This window comes from Chionomys nivalis, chromosome 12, assembly GCF_950005125.1.
Source record: "Chionomys nivalis chromosome 12, mChiNiv1.1, whole genome shotgun sequence".
NCBI classification, from domain to species: domain Eukaryota; kingdom Metazoa; phylum Chordata; class Mammalia; order Rodentia; family Cricetidae; genus Chionomys; species Chionomys nivalis.
Window position 1 is genome coordinate 62,347,745 of NC_080097.1, and position 20,040 is coordinate 62,367,784.

At 38.0% G+C, this 20,040-nt stretch overlaps 1 protein-coding gene across 1 annotated transcript in view; it reads left to right on the forward strand.

The window, feature by feature from the left end:
• The window catches only part of LOC130884712 (ankyrin repeat domain-containing protein 26-like), a 32,001-nt gene extending 15,231 nt beyond the window's left edge, over positions 1–16,770 (forward strand). Inside the window, exons 8-12 of the mRNA XM_057785850.1 lie at positions 3,043–3,076; positions 13,467–13,524; positions 14,107–14,139; positions 16,023–16,383; positions 16,568–16,770. Coding sequence (XP_057641833.1) covers positions 3,043–3,076; positions 13,467–13,524; positions 14,107–14,139; positions 16,023–16,383; positions 16,568–16,767 — 686 coding nt within the window. The 3' untranslated portion in view covers positions 16,768–16,770. The remainder of the gene's footprint in view (positions 1–3,042; positions 3,077–13,466; positions 13,525–14,106; positions 14,140–16,022; positions 16,384–16,567) is intronic.
• Positions 16,771–20,040: the final 3,270 nt, after the last annotated feature.

Genomic DNA, 20,040 nt, shown 5'->3' on the forward strand with positions numbered 1-20,040 from the left:
ATGTTTGTATCTATGGGGAATTGCTTTGTTACCAATTATGTGATCAATTTTAGAGAAAGTTCCACGAGGTTTTGAGAAGTTATATTCTTCTTTGGGGGGGGGGATGGAGTGTTCTATAGATATCTGTTAAGTCCATGTGATTCTTCATATCTGTTAGTTCTCTTATTTCTCTCTTAAGTTTCTGTCTGGTTGATCTGTCCATTGGAGAGAGAGGAGTGTTGAAATATCCTACTATCAGTGTTTGGGGTTTGATGTATGATTTAAGTTTTAGTAATGTTTCTTTTACATATGTGGGTGCTCTTGAATTTGGGCATATATATTCAGGATGAATTGTTCCTGACATGAGTATAAAGTGTCCTTCTCCATCTCTTCTGATTGATTTTAGTTTGAAATCAATTTTGTTCGATATTACGATAGCCACACTCACTTGTTTCTTAGGTCCATTTGATTGGAAAACCTTTTCCCAACCCTTTATTCTGAGGTAGACTCTGTCTTTGAGTTTGAAGTGTGTTTCTTGTAAATAGCAAAAGGCTGCATTCTGTTTTCATATCCATTCTCTTAGCCTGTGTTTAAGAGTCGATTGATTTAAGCAATATTAATGACTAGTGGTTGTTAACTCTGGTTCTCTTTCAGCAGTGATGTTTGGGTGTTTCCCTTCTTTGGGTTATGCTTGTGGGGGGTTACCAGATTTCTGTAGTATTGTGGGTGTAGTTAGCTTCCTTGGGTTCAAGTTTTCCTACTAGTACTTTCTGTAAGGCTGAGTTTTTGAATATGTACTGTTTAAATCTGTTTTTGTCATGGAGTATCTTGCTTTCTCCATAGATGATGAGTGAAAATTTTGCTGAGTATAGTAGCCTGGGCTTGCATTCATAGTTTCTTAGTGTCTGCAACAAATCTATCCAAGACCTTCTGGCTTTCATGGTTTCCATTGAGAAGTCAGGTGTAATTCTGATACGTTTATCTTTATATGTTACTTGACCATTTTCCTTTGCACCTTTTAATATTCTTTCATTATTCTGTATGTTCTTTGTTTTGATTATTATATGGCTAGGGGATGCTATTCTTTTGATACAGTCTATTTGGTGTTCTGTAAACTTCTTGTATCTTCATAGGTATATCCTTCTTTAGGTTGGGAAAGTTTTCTTCTATAATTTTGTTGAATATGTTTTCTGTGCCTTTGAGCTGGAGTTTCTCTCCTTCTTCTACTCCTATTATTCTTAGTTTTGGCCTTTTCATGGTGGCTCAGATTTCCCGAATGTTTTGTGTTAAGAATTTGTTGGATTTAATGTTTATTTGTCCAATGAGTATATTCTTTATAGTATGTTCAGCACCTGAGATTCTTTCTTCCATCTCTTATATTCCATTAGTTATACTTGTATCTGTAGTTCCTGTTCGTTTACCCAGATTTTCCATATCCACAATTCCCTTGGTTTATGTTTTCTTTATTACATCTATTTCAGTCTTCAAGTCTTTAACTGTTTCTTTCACTTGTTTGATTGTTTTTTCATGGGTATTTTTGGGTTTCTTGAGGGATTTATTAATTTCTTCCAACTTTGTCTTCTCTTCAATTTTTTTAAGGGAGTTATTTACTTACTCTTTAAAGGTATTCATCATTTCCATAATGTTACATTCCAAGTCGTTTTCTTCTACTTCTGGGTTAGGATGATCAAGTCTTCCTTTTGTGTGTCCATTGAATTCTGGTGTTATTATGTTGTTTTTAAGATGTTGGAGGAATTCTTGCATAGGCACCTACCCATCTCTTCCTTCAAATGAGGCCAGCAGTGTCTTGGCATCTTGGTCCAATCCTTGCTGTGGCTATCTCTTAGGTCTCTTCAGTATTGTAGCAAGCTGTGTTTCAGAATTCAACAGAGCTCGCCGGCACTTGGGGCCCCTCAGTATTGGAACAAACTGTGTTTTAGGGTTCCACAGAGCTTGCAGGTGAACAGGCACCACCTTGGATTTTTGTTGTGGTGAAGAGGGTTGATGGAGGTCTCCCACCTGCCAAGCCTCATTGGCAACCCATTTGTTGGTGGGACCAACACTCTGCTTCAGCCATAGGCAATGCCAAAGAAGTTATATTACAGTTTATATACTGTGAATAAAATAAACAAGAATTTGCTTTATTCCTTTTCAGAGGGCAGGCTTTTAGCATGCAGTGGGAGCTTGTGGCATTGTCTGTGAGAACTCTGATTTTTTTCTGTAAGGTACTACTACCATGGAATTGCTGCTTGGTCCCCACATTTCTTCCAGGCTTCTTGCCCTCGAGATACAGTTCATGGTGCATAACTACTGCAGGGGGCTTTGCAATAGCTCTTACCATTGGAGGTGATAGCTACTGATGCTGAATTTCTTTGCACTGCCCATTAGTGTGGGACCAGAAGCTAGAACTGAGGAGATTCTGTACCTTCCTCAGAAGCACTTGAGGAGAGTACACACCTTGACCCCTCTCTGGAGCTTTGCCAACCTATCAGTTTGAAATTCTTTGCAGGAGCCTTTGTCCTTGGTCTGCTTGTGGTTTTTTGTCTTTTTTTTTTTTTTTCATTTTGCTATGCTGCAAAGGGCAGTCACCATAGACTTAGCTTCCTTGTGTCTGGAATTTTCATCTTCAATGGAATAAGGTTGACTCAAACCTTAGAGAAACTCTTTTCACTTTCATACAGGATGAGTATGCTCACTTACAATTCTCCTACCACCACTAGCTCAGAGACAAAAGCAACAGCAGCAACACTGTGCTACTACTTTAACACTTCAGCATGTGATACTGATTCTGGTTAAGATGTCTTATAGTGCTCAAGATCATAGGTGTTTTGTACACCAAATTATTATAAGTGTAACTTTTGATAAATTTGTCTTTATTTGAAACATACAAAGAAGTCTCAATTAAGTGTTATCCATATATTTGTTGTCTATAAATTAATATTCACTTTAAATTTTAGCCACATTTGGGGACAATGTATATGTAGTAAAAAATATTGGCTTTGGCATTTGATGCTCTTATATTTTATAATTGATTATAACATATTTTGTTTTCTTACTTTATAGCTAGTCGAAGACTAAAAGACCAAATCTCACTCAGGTAAGAATGTCTGGATTTTAAAATACATTATGTAGAGAATATAAAGTTTAGAAGCTGCCACCATGTTTTTCTCTGTGTAAGGCAGTTTCAGCTTCTTGATTATTTGCTAATCAAAGCTGAATATTTCTCTATATTTTTAAATAACTGATTATTCCTCTGATACAGCATGAAATGCTATTAGGGCTCCCTGTCTGTGGAGGTGATTCGGCAGGTAAAGTGCTGGCTGTGCATATGGGAAAATGGGAGATGGATTCCCAGGGTCTATATGAGGCCTGTTGGTCTTGTGTGCTTCTAAAAATCTGGTGAGCTTATGGTGAGATTGCAGGTGGAGACAGAGCATCTCCTGACATTTTCTGGATTGCTTGCCTGAGGTTTGCATTCATGAGTGAGAGACCCAGCTGGTAAACTAATGCTTAAGGTTAGGGTCAACTCCCAAGCCTATATTCCAATCACCACACATACACACTGTCATGTAAGTACCTTAAATCACACATACATAGAAATACACAGCATATACCATATTTTGCACATATATGTAAAAGGATCCATTTTCAAGTCATTAATCTTTTTCACTAATTTGTTTGGCTGAGTTGTCTGTGGGAAGAGTGTGAATAATATGGCAAGGTTCAAAACTCTCCAAGGCTTCGCTAAAGATCACCTCAGAATTGCCTTATAGACATGCTTCTGTCCTGCAGGTTAATAGCTCCCTTAATGAGTTCCCCAACTGTGGTGAATCACAAGGTAGGTGAAGTTAGAAAAACAAACTGGTTGGTCCAGAGCTTACCAACCAGAAGCCCTGAAATTTGGAGCTCTTAGCTGTAGTTCGGATGGAGTAGAGCTGAGGGTACTGTATTGCTCTGCAGTGCCCTGTAAATACTCAAGACTTATGAAGGAAATAATGGCCGTTGAGTATAAAAAGGATCATCATAGATCCAGGTGGTTTTGGTGCATGCTTTTAATCCTAGCACTCAGGAAAGCAGAGGCAGGCGGATCTGTGAGTTCAAGGCAAGCCTGGATTACAAGAACTAGATCCAGGACAGGCTTCAAAACTACAGAGAAACTGTGTCTCAACCCCCCCCCAAAAAAAGGAAAAAAAAAGAATTTTATCATATACTTGTGCATAGACTACCAATAACGCAGCTTCAAATCACCAAAATATGGTGAATTCTGATATTGTTGACAGCTTGATGTTTAGATTTTTAGATGTTTGATGTTTAGATCAAGATGTTGCTCCCGAAGCAATTTCTTGGGAGAGAATGAGTGACTAAATGTAATGCCTGAAACGTTTCTTGACAGAAAACAGGACACGTTGCTTTAGGTTTAGGGGAAGAAATGAAATAGGAGCATTAAGTACTTAGAGCACAAAAAAATCAGTTACTGCAACCATCAGAACAAAGTGTGTGGTAAAACAGCCATTCCCCTGTCTTGTGTGCTTGGATGTGTGTATGTGTGTGTGTATGTTGTTTTAATCAACAGCTAAATTTTCTGTGTTCTCTCCATGAGGAAAGGTGGAAAGGAGAGCAGTCATTAATCATCACCAACTGCTGAAGAATGAATTCAGAATTATTTGGCTCAGCCTCTTTGCCCATGCCTTTAATCCCAGAATGTGGGAAGCAGGAGGCATATATCTCTTTGATTTCAAGACAAATATGAAACATATAGTGTGTTAAAAGTTAGCTGGAATACATAATGAGATCCTGTTTCAAAAAATGTTTTTGTAAATATGTAATGTAAGATGTATTAGGGACTGAAAAATAAAGAATTTATGTAATATGTAATGTAAGATGTGTTAGGGACTCAAAAATAAAGAATTTATAAACATGCTAAGTGTTTTTATATGGATAGTTAAATGATGATCACTTTCAACATATGTCACAGTGTAGGAACAATGACAAGAGAGCCAGAGCAGAGAAAGAAAAAGTGTGTCACCTTCAACAAAGGTAAGAATTACTCCATCTGTGCTACCTTCCCTGAAGAAAATAAAGAAGAGTAAGATTTTAGATCCCAAAAAGGAGTTAAGGAAAACAAGTATAATAAAGCACTTTCAAGTGTGAAGTATTTTTGTTAAAACATTGCTTATTTCATTTTCATGCTGATATCTGTACAGCCTTCAAATAAATGAGAAAACATCTTTACACAGCGCATGTCTTCCAAATTCACATTGCAGCAAATAGGATTATCAGAAATGCAGATTCTCCCTGAGTTTATGACAAATGCCTGGTATTTTGTACTGCATATCGCTACACATCTCACTGCCTCTAAAATGAAATTATGTCACAAAACACCTTAATCACTTATTTTCATTAACCAATTTCCTACTTTATGATGTAATTAAATCATCTGAGTTCTTAAATGTCTGTGAAAGTTCTCAGTTTGGAAAATTTTGGTATACTGTATAATTGTTTTCTTTAGAAATCTCCTATTTTAGGGTGGAAGGGTTTCTTTTACAGTGAATGCACTGATTTTAAGAAGACTTATCAATCCTTATATGTTTTCCTTTTCTTTCTTTTCCTTCTTTCTTTTTCTTGGTCCCTGCCTCCCCTCGTTCCCTCCACCCATCCCTAAATCCCTCCCTCCCTGTCTCCTTCCTTCCTTCCTTCCTTCTTCCTTCCTTCCTTCCTTTCTTTTTCTTTCTTTTATCTGAAGTGCTAAAGGTTGAACGTAAGACTTTGGGAGCATTCTAGGCAAGCCCCCTACCCATTATCTCTTCCTTCTGTTTTTGTTAAATAGAACATGGTAAGGATGTATATCATTTCCATGCTGCAAAGCATGATTCAAGAATAAAAACTGAAAGAAAACGCAAAGTGAAGAAAACGACATCATTCGGTATTTCATAGAATTGTCTGCTTCTCCACTGAGTCTGGAGAGACTTTGTGGCAGTGGCAGGAACACCACGTAGTGTTTACTTTCAGCAACTGTCACCACAGTGTCTTTTATACCTAAGTTGCCAGTGGCAACCACACTAGGTAGTGAATCCAAAACCCTCTTCCCTCAAGAGGTAAGATGAAGAGAGTCAATATTATTGTAATGGAGACAGCGTTGTGTCACTTTATTATGAAGTTTGCTGTTCATGGCATTTGTGGTGGTGAGAACTGACTGAGGCCTCCTGCATAATAAGCATAGGCTTTCCTACTGAGCCGCAATCCCAGTCCACTAGTTGGTGGCTCAAATGAACTTCCTGAGACATGGGGGAATGCTAAAAAGGCACACAAAGTTTCCTTGACTTTAAACAACACAAAAAAATTAATGAACATTTCATTTCGTTTTTGGTTTGTTTATGTTTATTTTAATTTTTTTTTGAGACAGTGTTTTTCTGTGTGTAGATTGGAGCCTGCCCTTTAATGTATTCTCTACACAAGCTTGCCTTGAACTCCCATGGAGCCTCCTGCCTCTGTCTCCAAGCACTGGGATTAAAGGTGTGAGCCAACACTGCCTGCCTCCAATGTTTCATTTCTAAAAGCAAACTGCGAGTGTACAGTGAAAGATTCAGTGAGTTTATTGTTTACATATGTAAACACGTACAATGATCCTGTGTCAGAAGGAAGCCCATGGAATTTGCTGCTCCAGTCTCACAGCTGCTTCTCTGATGCTCTTGCACCTGAGGTAGAGCTCGGGGTTATTACTACCAAGGGAGAGATCTTTCCAATAATTAATTTCAGGGGAGATGATGCCTGCTATCATGGGCATCCTTTAAGCTGCATAAAAGTCTGGGAACACAGGTGGAACTAAGGATATTCTTCCCCTAAAGGGGATGAGGAGAGGAAGCTTGTTGCCTGCCCTCCCTTGAGCTGTTATGTAAAGGTCTTTGTCCCTCTTCTCTTTCTTTCTGCCAGGTTTCATCCTGATACAAAAGACAGAAGCCATACATATAGTCCCAGTGGTAGGAATTTGCCTGATAAAATGAACAATTTTAACTAAAAGGTTCAACAAGGTTCTACGTTTCCATAAAGAACAAAAATGTGGGGGGCTGGAGAGATGGCTCAGAGGTTAAGAGCATCGCCTGCTCTTCCAAAGGTCCTGACTTCAATTCCCAGCAACCACATGGTGGCTCACAACCATCTGTAATGAGGTCTGATGCCCTCTTCTGACCTTCAGGCATACACGCAGACAAAATATTGTATACATAATAAAAAAAAGAACAAAAATGCGTATAGGACTATCGAGTTTTTTTTCCATTTTAAACCTTGTCAGAGTGCTAGCAGAAGACACAGTTTTATTTTTATGTTTTATTATTATGTTTATGAGACACTGTTTTATTGTTATGTTGTTCTGGCTGTCTTGGGAATCACAGGGTGAGTGTTTATTTTTAGGTATTATGCTTGATAAGTTTAAGTCTTGTTTGATTTGAAATAAAATGGATTAATTCTACACGAACAAATTTCCTACAAAAGAGTATTTACTCTAGAATAGTCTAGATTAGTCTTAACAATGGATACCATGAATCTAATCATTTTATATGTTATATTTCTCTAGCATTGTAACAAATTCATTTTGATTTTTTTAGATGTACATTACAGTACTGATAAGAAGCCTTTTTGCAGGTAAGGTCTAAAAGTACAATAATCCTAAGGAAATTCAAAGATAACAAGCCAATTATTGGTTGTATTCTCAGATAGAAACCGATTTACACACTTAATTTTTGCTTTGTCTTACAATCCCCATATATATACTGTATTTTGGTTTTTCGAGACAGGGTTTCTCTGTGGTTTTGGAGCCTGTCCTGGAACTAGCTCCTGTAGACCAGGCTGGTCTCGAACTCAGAGATCCGCCTACCTCTGCCTCCCAAGTGCTGGGATCCATAGTATTATCAATGTATTTTAGCCAGAAATATTGTTGTTTTTAGATCGTGGATAAGAGGTATATACTCAACCATCGTTTCCCAAGTACCAATTCTGTGTTTTGAAAAATGAGCCTACTGATGATAACCACACTCACTATGTCCATCTGACAATCCTTGCCTTTTCAAATTTTTTATGAAATCAGGTACTGAACTAGATCTTCATTGCATTTGTCTTTCTGAGAGCTGACAGAATTTGATTTCATTCTGCATTATTCCACAGTATTACAAGAAGCCAACAAATTACTTTCTTCCTTTGACACCATCTCCACATGTAGAGGCCCTTTTGTTCTGTGTAGGACCCTTTCACAGATGGTGGAAGATCCCATGCCTTCCTCCTACCACAGTGCTCCATCCATCACTTGTCCATTCCTGTGAGCTGTTTTCTACAGTAATGAAGTCTCTGGATCTCAGTAGATCATCTGAATGTAGAGAGCCAAACTGTGGCTTGTTTACTCTTTATGTATCTTTAAAAGTGGGCTTGGTCTTTCCCATCAGTAGGACACGAACATAGAGTAGAAGGCCCCTTCTGTCAGTGATCTGCTATCTCAGACAGTGATTTGGCAGAAAATTAAAGGTGGTATGTCAAGCTAGATCTGTGCTCATCTTAATTGATTACTGCCATAATAAAGGACAATTGTGTTATCATTTGTTGGAACATGTATCAAAACATTCGATACACATTAATAAATTGCTTATTACTAATGAATGATTTATTAATGAATTACTCCAAGTTAAAAGGTCCAAAATGCATCACAGTTAATGTCCAAAGTGTAGATTCATAATTTACAGTAGCTACAACTGTTCAAAGATACACCTTGTAAAAACCATGTTCCTTTCTACTAGGAATTCTAAACTGTCTCAAGCTAATAACCCGAAATTATCCACTGAGTTTTATTGCTGTTTGTTCATATTTTTATCTCATTAAGTTAATAGCAATGCTCATTTGGAATAGACACAGGCCGATTGTGCTTTCAAGTCCACTCATGAGTGGACTACTAAGGGACAGCCTGAGTACATCCTAGGCCATGGTATCTTGTCAGAGTGCTAGCAGAAGCAGGAATCTAGTGTATGGTCCACAAAAACCTTGTGAGAGATAGCATTACATGCATTGAGAGCCCACAAAGTAACCTAAAAGAGAAAGGGGTTCTGTGATGCTCTAGGAGCAGACGATGACATGACAAGTGGAATTGGGGTACTAATTACATTGAGCACAAGAGTGACCATCAGTTACTACAGCATTAAAAATGTGCTGGAGAGAAACTAGTGTCTTTGGTGTTCTCTCTCTCTCTCTCTCTCTATCTCTCCATCTATCTCTGTCTCTCTCCCTTGTATGTTTCTATGCTTTTGTTGGACTAATTTCTGTGGACTAAATTCTTTCCTTTCTTTCACATGGGAAAAGTTTTTTAAAAGTGTCACCAAACCTAATCAACTGATTGAAGGACAAGTTAATGCTTGACTGTAAATCTCTAATGTATGTTAGGAAATCAAACAACAAATAATCAAAGCATTCGGTAAATGTTCTTGTATGAATATTAAAATATTACTTTTTAAAATATGTCACAGCGGCATACGACCACCTGGAGAGCTGAAATCAATACTTAAGAAGTCTATTCAGATCAGTGTAGGTAAGAGTAATCAAAAATACTTTGCTGCTACTTCCCTAGTTTCAATAGCAACTTAATTCATTCAAAAAAGGAACAAAGTAAATAAGATATAAATGTAATTTCATTTTTTAAAATTTGCCTCCTAATGTTCTTCACATTCAAAATTATTTAAGAAATGATTTTCTGAGAAATTTCAGTAACAAACTATATTATCTGAACCATGTTTGTTTATTTAACATGTGCCTCTGATGCACACAGTATCTCTGTATAAATGTAAGGACCTCTTACTAGTCCACAGTATGTGTCCTCTAGAGTTATGTGATGGCAATTTTGCTTGTTATAAAGTGAAATTTTTTCATTTTTATAATAAATATATTACATTTATGCTACATATATATTAGTGTTAATAAAAGGTGATGATGTAAAAAACAGAAATACAGTATTCAATTACTTTCATTAAGGATTTTGAAAACTAAATTAACTACATTTTTATGGGTTTTGTTCCTTTCTATAATTTCTCTATTTAGGCATATTAGACAATTCACATATGGTTTTATGTTTATCTTTAATTATCTGCTATTTAATCTATTTCTTGGCATAAGAAATAATAGGCTTGCTCAACTTTTTAGAAAATGGACTTTGAGTCCTGTAGGCAGTGCTGTGGATTGAACATTGCCATTCTAAGCATTCTAGACTAGCGCTCGCCCTAATGGCTATACCACCAGCACCATTTTCCTTTGGTTTTATTAGTGTAGGATATGGTGATACTTGGTTTATATGCTGATAGACATAATTTCCAGGACAATTTGCCACAGTAGGAGGAAGGCTGAGAAAAGAGCATCATTCTGCAGGGGACAGCACTGACTGGTCCATTGAGTCTGGATAAGAGTCTAAGAGTGGGAGGAACACTACAGCGTTTGGGCTTTCAGCTGTCACCACAGTGTCTTTCACACCTACCTTGCCTATGGAGAGCACAGCATCAAGTGAATAGGAGTACATGGAGTGTAGAGGAATCTGAAAGACTTTATTGAAAAGAGTCAGTATTATTGTAATGTGGGTGACTGTCCTTTACATTATATCCACACTAAATTTCCTTTGTGGTGACAATGGTTGATGGAGGTCTCCAACATGCTAAGCCTCATTGGCAGTCCATTTGTTGGTGGGACAAATGCTCTGCCTCAGCCATAGGCAATGCCGAGGAGGTTATACTGCAGTTTCCATACTATGAATGAAATAAGCAAATATTTGCTTTATACCTTTGTAGAGGGCAGGCTGTTAGCATGCAGTGAAAGCTGCTCACTGAAGCTGTGTATGTGTGGACTCAAACGTTTCCTGTGAGGTACTACTCCCGTGGAATTTCTGCTTGGTCCCCACGTTTCTTCCATGCTTCTCACCCTAGAGATACAGTTCAGGGTGCAGGGGACTTTCCCATAGCTCTTACCATGGGAAGTGATAGCAGCTAGTGCTGAACTTCTTTGCACTGCCCATTAGCGAGGGACCAGAAGCTAGAACTGAGGGGCTTCTGCATCTTCCTCAGAAGCACTTGAGGAGAGTACACACAATGCCCTCTCTCTGTGTGTAGCTTTGCCACCCTAGCATCTGGAAATTCTTTGTCCTTGGTCTACCTGTGTTTATTAAGTTTTGCTATGCTGCAAGTAATGGTCCTCATAGACTTAGCTTCGTTGTGTCTGGAATTTTCATCTTCAATGAAATAAGTTCAACTTAATCTTCAGAGAGGCTCTTTTCACTTCCATGTAAGATGAGTATGCTCACTTGCAATTCTCCTAACACCACTAGTTTAGAGACAAATCCAGCAGCCACAACACTGTGCTACCACATTTACACTTCAGCTTGTGATATTGATTCTGGTTAAGATGTCAGTTTCTCTGTTTGATAATGCTCATCATCATAGGTGTTTTGTACACCATTTTACTATTAGTATCAACTTTTGATAAAATTGTCTTTGTTTTTTAAGCATACAAAGAAGTGTAAATTAAGAGTTATCCTTGTATTTATTGTCTATAAATTAGTATTCACCTTGAAGGCTACACAGATTTAAAGTATATGTAGTAACGAAGCATTGGCCTTGGCATTCAATGCTCTTTTTTCTACAGTTGCTTATAACATATTTTGCCTTTCTACTCTGTAGATAATGGAAGAAATCCAGACCAAATCTCACTAGGGTAAGAATGTCTGGATTTTAAATACAGTATGTAGAGAATATAAAGTCCAGAAGCTGGCACTATGTTTTCCTCTGTGTAAGACGATTTTAGCTTCTTGGTTATTTGCTAATGAAAGCTGAATTATGCCTCAGATACAGCGTGCAATGCTGTTAGGACTCCCTGTCTGTGGAGGTGATTCAGCAGATGAAGTGCTGGCTGTGCATATGGGAGAATGGGAGATGGATGTCCAGGGTCCACATGAGGCCTGTTGGTCTTGTGTGCTTCTAAAATCCTGGTGAGCTTTGGTGAGATTGCAGGTGGAGACAGAGCATCCCCTGACATTTTCTGGATGGCTTGCCTGGATTGCTAGCTTGGGGCTTGCATTCATGAATGAGATTCAGCCATATACCTAAGACTGAGGGTGAGGGTCGACACCCAAGTCTGTACTCCAATCACCATACCTACACACTGGCATGTATGTATCTGAAATCACACATATTTACAAATACACTGCACATAACATGTCATGTACATAGATGTAAAAATATTAGTTTTCAGGCTATTAATCCTGTTTACTAGTATGTTTGGGGCAAGGTGTCTGCTGGGAAGAGTGTGGGCAAAACTCTCCCAGACTTTGCTGAGAGGATCACCTCAGAATGGCCTTATAGACATGCTTCTGTTCAGCAGGTTTATTTCCCTCTTAATGAGTTCCACCTCTGTGGTGAATACCAAGGTAGGTGGAAGTTAGAAAAAGAAAGTGTTTGTTCCAGAGTTTGCCAATCAGAAACCCTGAAATTTCAAACTTTTAGCTATAGTTCAGATGAAGCAAAGCTGAGGGGACAATGTTGCTCTCCAGTGTCCTATAAAATGACTCAGAAATACCCTTGAGTATAAAGAGTTTCAACATATGCATGTGGACACACTATCAAAACATAGCTTCAAGGCCTCCAAATTTGGTGACTTCTGAGATTGATGGCAACTTAATGCTTAGACATAGAGTACATTTCATGTTTTCCCAAAGCAACTCCTTGGGACAGAGTGCTATGAAATGAAATGCCTATTTTTTTTTTTTTTTTTTTTTTTTTTTTTTACAAAAAACAGGCCATGGAGCTTTTGGGTTTAGGGGAACAAATGGAATAGGAGCATTAAGTGCTCAAAACAATCAGTTACTGCAACCATCATAACAAGTGTATGCAAAACTCGCCATTCCTCCCTATTATGTGTTTGGATGTGTGTGTGTGTGTGTGTGTGTGTGTGTGTGCATGTGCCTGTTGCATGCTTTGCATATTTCTCTGTGCAGACATGAAGGAAAGAGGAAGATATTGGTGTCTTGCATCATTCTCTAACTTATCCACTTGACATAAGATCTCTGACTGACCCTGGAGTTGGTCTGGAAGCCAACAAGCGCGAATGGTAGCCTGTCTCTTCCACCCACAGTACTGGGGTTACATGTGCATGTGTCCATGCCCAGTTTTTATGTGGATGCTGAGGATTCAAACTCAGGTTGATCTGTGTTGGCAGCAAACATTCTTACTGACTGAGCTATCTCCCAAACCATTGGCTTTTTAAATTTTTATTCTTAAATAGAACTATGAGTGAGTCTTCACTGAATGTTACATAGATTGAGACAAGTTGAAACTGTCAAAGGAAAAACTTTTTTAAACGGGGGTCAACGTTGAATTACATAAATGCAAAAATGTCACTTAGTGCACAGATAACAAATCTTTCAACAGAGATGCTCTAAGGACCAAACTCACCCCTCACTGCATGCTTTTATTCTAAAGGTTCTCTGAAAAGCCTCATGTTACAACAGAGGACAAGGCCACCACCACTGCTATTAAGGTAAAATTCCCCTTTGTGAAATTTGTTTTCTTATGAATTTTGTTAAAATGCAGCAGTGGTCTACCTATCACAGTTTTATATGGAAATTTGGTCAGAGAAAAGTGTTTGGTATCAGTGAACTATCCTTTTTATAAATTCCAGTGAGCAGTAAGTCCTTGCAGATAGCGGTGGCCCAATAAGAGAATGAACTGGAAGCACAGGGAGTGGAAGATTGAGTGCAGTTCTCATATATTAGAAGGTGCCTGGTGCTTGATCAAGGATGGTTTGCAGAAATAGATACACATTAGACTGATTTTAAAAACAACTGTGGTAATACATCTGAATACATTTTAAAGGGTCCAGTTATTGTAGTGATCCAGGCATCACCCAGGTGCCTTTTCTCTCAGTACAATTGCAGGTAGGTTTTCTCTTCCCTTGGATATTTCTATTTCTGGTTCACAGATAAGAGCATCTCCTCTGTTTGTCTCTTTTCTTCTGTATTTACATTAGCAAGAAATTCTGGAAATGTAGCTATTTGTAATCTGTTCAACCAAGTTTTCATTATGAAGAGATTACAGTGTGTTTTCTCTTTGATTCCACTAGGAGGATATTGACAACTCTTCCTCCAGGTACACGGTAAGTATTTTTCCCCAATTAGCCAGCAGTTGTAGATGTGAAGATTCAATTACTATATAGTAACACTTTGGATTCCGGATATTTGCTCTGTATTTGACAATAATATACACTCGGATTCTTTGTTTCATGTTCACATATTTAAAATATTTTAGGGTTATATTTAGCATTTATGTGTTCTTAGTAAAGTGACTTCATTACTGTGAACTGCTGGAGGTTAGGAATTCTGTTTGTAACCTGGAGCCTTACAGTAAGGGTTGTGTGAATCAGAAGTTGAATATTAATGAGATCTCATATTTGAGATCTCATATTTGATCACAAAGCAAATCTCAACAGATTAAAAAAAGTGAAAATAACCCCGTGTCTTATTGGATCACCTATGGGTTAAAGTTAGAATTCAACAACACTAATTGCAAAAATTCCACATACTCATGGAAATTGAAGAGTTCTCAACAGAATTATCCCTGGATCAAGGAAAAATAAAGGGAGCCTTCCTAGAATTTAATAAAAATGAATGCATGACATACCCAGTTCTTTGGGATACTTTGAAAGCAGTACTAACAGGAAAATTCATAGTGCTAAGTGCCTATATAAAGAACCTGGAGAAATCTCACACTAGCATCTTAACAGCACACCTGAAAGCTCTAGAACAAAAAAAAAAAGAGTCTCACCCAGGAGGAGTAGATACCAGAAAATTATCAATTTGAGGACTAAAATCAATAAAATAGAAACAAAGTAAATGAAACAAAGAGTCAATGGGACAAAGAGATGGGGTTTTGAGAAAATCAGCAAGATATACAAACCCTTATTCAAACTAATCAAAAGAAAGAGAGACCAAAATCAGAAATAAAGGGGGACATAGCATCAGACACTGAGGAAATCCAGAGAATTATCAGGTCATATTTCAAAAATCTGTATTGGAGAAAAGTGGAAAATGTAAAGGAAATGGACAATTTTCTTTTGTGTTTTAAACCTTCAGAAGGTATAAAGCAAGCAGCAGAGCTCGCTCTGTTTGTATCCCCTACTTAACAAATTGCCAGTTTCCATTACAAATGGCTAACAACTAGCTAGTTACCTTGAACCATCTAAATGCAGCATTAGGAGAGACAAGGGCAGACTTGACATAATTATGACACTTAATAAAACCATTAGTAACTGTAATTTTAATATTTTCAGAACCAAACTCCAAAGTTCTTTCTTTTAAGCCTAATCCAACTTGGTTTCTAAATTAATATTAGCTATTATGTATGATCAAAGTGAGTAATTGGTCAAGGGAGGTCTTAGCAGGGAGACAGATCTCAAGTGATTTTAATAAACAGACATTCAGTTGCCAGACATCTTCCAAGATTTCAGTGAAAAATCATTAGCATATAAATTGACATGATTAATACAAATGTAAATTTTAGACTAATGTCAAAATTTTAGGCTGATACAGAAAGTAAATGGTAATGTGATGAGTGTGGCGACCATGGAGTGTTCCCCTTGGTGTGAAGGGACCAACATCTTGGATATGCAAAGGATTAGAATACAAACCACAATATACAAACCACAATATCACTAATAGAAATGAGATCTTAGCATATTCTTGAAGCAAATAAAGCAAAAGGGCAGTTGTTTCTATCCTTCAAAGATGTGATTGAAATAAAAAGAGACATCACTTTTATGAGCAGGTCCCCTTTTAAGATTCTCAAACTCTGGGCCTTTGACTAAACCAGAATGGAAGCAAAAGTTTCAGGATATCAGCGGTTATAGTGATAAAATTAGCCTGAGAAAACAAACATTTGGGGACTCTAAATCAAGACCCTGACATTAACAGATAAGTTCTAAAATGAACAAAAATAAGTGAAATTTTCAATGAAATCTAACATCTCAAAATTTCCTTAAAGGTTGAAACAAAGAAGGGAGAAGGTTTCCTTCCTCCACCTAATGTGCATGACATCGTGCCCCAGCCTCCTGCCCATGCCGATGCGACATCAACTTCTTATGTTAGTGAAAAAAGTGACAATCATCAGTCACCTGAGGAAACAGCTGTTAACATCACCAGCGTTAGTGAAAGAGGTGACAATCTTCAGTCACCTGAGGAAACAGCTGTTAACAACACCAGCGTTAATGAAAGAGGTGACAATCGTCAGTCACCTGAGGAAACTACTGTTAAGAACACCAGCGTTAGTGAAAGAGGTGACAATCTTGAGTCATCTGGGGAAACTACTGTTAACAACACCAGCGTGGATCACACACGTTCTCTAGGTACTTATACTGGGCATGCAAGGGGTAGAACACATGCTGTCCCTTAGCTTGCTCCTGGTAGACACACTGGTGACACCATGGACCCTGTGCAACATTCTGACCCCGTTCTTGATACCTGCTTAGAAGAGAACACAGTGTCTCAGCTTCACTACTGACCAGGAATCTGCTCTTGTTTGTATCCCAGGTGATGCGTTGGACCCTCAGAATGCTAATATGCGGGTTCTTAATTCAAGTACCGCTCACCGCACCAGCTATGCAGCGAATACCCCCACCAAGGTTTTTTCAATTTGGGCAGCAACCACATCATTGCTCCTCCTAACATCGTCAATGTGGTTGCTGAAGTTGGTGGCTTTGATGATGCCGTGGGTATGGAACCTAATTTAGAAATCCTGCACAGTTAAAGTTACAAGGAGCTTAACAAGGTAATGTAGACCATACCAATGGCTTAAAATAGATAAATATTTCTGTGCGATAAATCCAATTCTCTTTGGCCCTAATATGCATGATGGTAAATAAATGTCATACTTTTTATAGGACTCTTTGGATATTACCTATAACTAGAAAAAATGATTATCTTTTCTAGTCATACTGAAAATGCATCACATAAAATTAACAAAATCAGTTTAGTCCAACCAAACTGATCAAGTAAATTTGGTAAGCACATAGTTGCCTCCCATGCTGGAATGAGGAAATGATTTTCACTCTTAATGTGAAACTTGTATTTTCTGAATGGCTAAGCAGGGAAGTGTAACTGTTAGATATTAGTTTTTATTTTTCTGTGTCCATACACTGTGACTTATGTGGACAGCATCGTTTTGGAAACAAACACCCCAAAAGAAACAACCTCTGAGAATAAAACCAATGAAACAAGACTCCACATTCTCACCATTCTCAAATACAATGATATTCATGGTGACATGACACTACATAGGATTCTACTGGTGATGCCCCTGTTACTGCTAATCTTGACGATGCCACCAATGATGTTCTTGATACTACTGATAATTCTTGCTTTTCTTTTTAGTTTCTGCTGAACAACCTATGAGGAGCTCCTGTCATCAAGTGACAATTTGTCAGAAATATTTTTGAGGTTTTCTTTCATTTTATTGTTTGAAGATTATTTTCAGTTTACTCTTTGACATTTTAATGTATGTAATTCAGATCATCCATGTTGCTCATATCTTCCCCATCTCTGTCCTCTGCCTCCATCCCATCCCCTAACTTGTCCTCATCCCATTTTTGTGTCATTTATCTTAAGGAGTATGACTTCCAGTAGGATCCCCCACAGCCAAGTGCATGTGGACATTATCAGTTGGACTAATTGAGTTATTAAAAAAGGGAGGGAGACGTACCATCCATCTTTCACCACTTTTGCAGATAAATTACATATAGTGTTTTGTTCCTTGAATTACTGACCAGGCATTAAATCTTATCTGATTCTACAGACCTTATTATGCTTTCAGAACATGTAAAGCTTGCTAGACTTTCATTCACCTATTTAAACATGTACTCTACATGCATCCCCAGAGAGATGACACAACTCAAGGGGATACTCAATTCAATAGGAATTTGACTGTATCTAGTGGAACATATTGATAAATTCAGAAAGATTAAAAAAATACTTTGCTACTTGGACTTTCTCCCTTAGACCTTGATCAGAGGTCTCCTAATTGTGCGGAATTCTAAGGAGATTAAGGAGCTGTAATGGAGAGTTGAAAGTAGCAAAGGATCAAAAGTATTTCCAAGAGGTCAATAAATTCATTATTCTGCCATCCGATAAAATATTGAAATCAATTTCTGCCTAGAATGAATTTCATGAGATTTCCAGAAAATGAGTAGAGTTGTTCATTTGTAACAAAAGATGACAAATATTAGATGCCGAGTTTGCCACATCTTTATGAATACAAATATAGATATGTGTGGGTTCCTTGGCACCCTATTGTTCAACATTCTGGAATGAAAAATTCCACTGAGAATTGTTGAGGCTAAGAGGCTCAGCTAGGGTTAGAATATAAAAATCAACATGGCACATGTGGGGAGGGTTATGTATGTATATATGTACAATTAAAATACCTGGTCCTTTAAATAGGCTCAATTTTATTCAGAATGCATGATTTTAAAACTGTGTTTTTGAGGAAGCATGTGGAATATACTGCAGGGGAAGAAAGAATACTATCAAAATGTATCATAAAAATCAATTATAATGTATTTCTGGTAGCATATAGTAATCTAGTTCCCTCTTAGTTCACCTCCTTTTGTAATAGTCTAAAAAACCAATTAACCTGTTGTACATTATTTTGAAAAATTAAAGATATTAGACACCTTTAAAAATGATGTTTTATGATGTTATTACATTGGCTTTCAAGTACAATTTGTCAGAAATATTTTATAAAATTTGGAAATTTTTCTCATTTGGACCTTGGGAGCTCAGTCCAGTGCTCCAATGTGGGTCTCTGTCTCTATCTCCATCCATTGCCAGATGAAGGTTCTATGGTGATATGCAAGATATTCATCAGTGTGGCTATAGGATAGGGCCAGTTCAGGGGCCCTCTCCTCAGCTGCTCAAGGAACATGCTGGGGACATCTCCTTGGATACCAGGGAACTTCTCTAGAGTCCAGTCTCTTACCAACCCTAAAATGGCTCCCTTAATTAAGATATATATTTCCCTGTTCCCATATCCACTCTTCCTCCATCCCAACCGTCCATTCCCCCCAAGTTCTCCCCATCCTTCCCTTCTCACTTCTCTCTCCCCATCTCCCCTTACCCCCACCTCATCCCCACCCCCAAGCTCTCAATTTTTGCCTGGCTATCTTGTCCACTTCCAATATCCAGGAGGATAACTACATGTTTTTCTTTGGGTTCACCTTCCTATTTAGCTTCTCTAGGATCACAAAGTATAGGCTCAATGTCCTTTATTTATGGCTAGAATCCACTAATGAGTGAGTACACTAATGAATGAGTACATCTTTTTGGGTCTGGGTTACCTCACTCAGGATAGTGTGTTCTATTTCCATCCATTTGCATGCAAAATTCAAGATGTCATTGTTTTTTACCACTGAGGAGAGAGAACATGAGCAAGGAAGTCAGGACCACGAGGGGTGTGCCCACCCACTGTGCCAGTGGGGCTGATCTAATGGGAGCTCACCAGCCGGACTGGGACTGATGGAGCATGTGATCAAACCTGACTCTCTGAACATGGCTGACAAGGAGGGCTGACTGAGAAGCCAAGAACAATGTCACTGGGTTTTGATTCTACTGCATGTACTGCCTTTGTGGGAGCCTAGTCTGATTGGATGCTCACCTTCCTAAACCTGGATGGAGGGGGAAGGACCTTGAACTTCCAACAGGGCAGGGAATCCTGACTGCTCTTTGGACTGGAGAGAGAGGGGGAGGGGGAATGAGGGGGGAGGGAAATATGAGGGAAGGAGGTGAAAATTTTTAATAATAATAGTAAAATTAATAAAATAAAATTCATACTTACTCCCGAAAAAAATTAGAAATTTTAATGTTAAATATTTCTCTGAAAATTGATACAGTATATATTGAATTTTGTATATAAGTTTTTAGTAGCTTTTAATTAAAATGTACTATGAAAATATTTTAAACTGCTTCTTTGTATTGTACAAGCTGATGGCATGACCTCTTGCTGACATGTT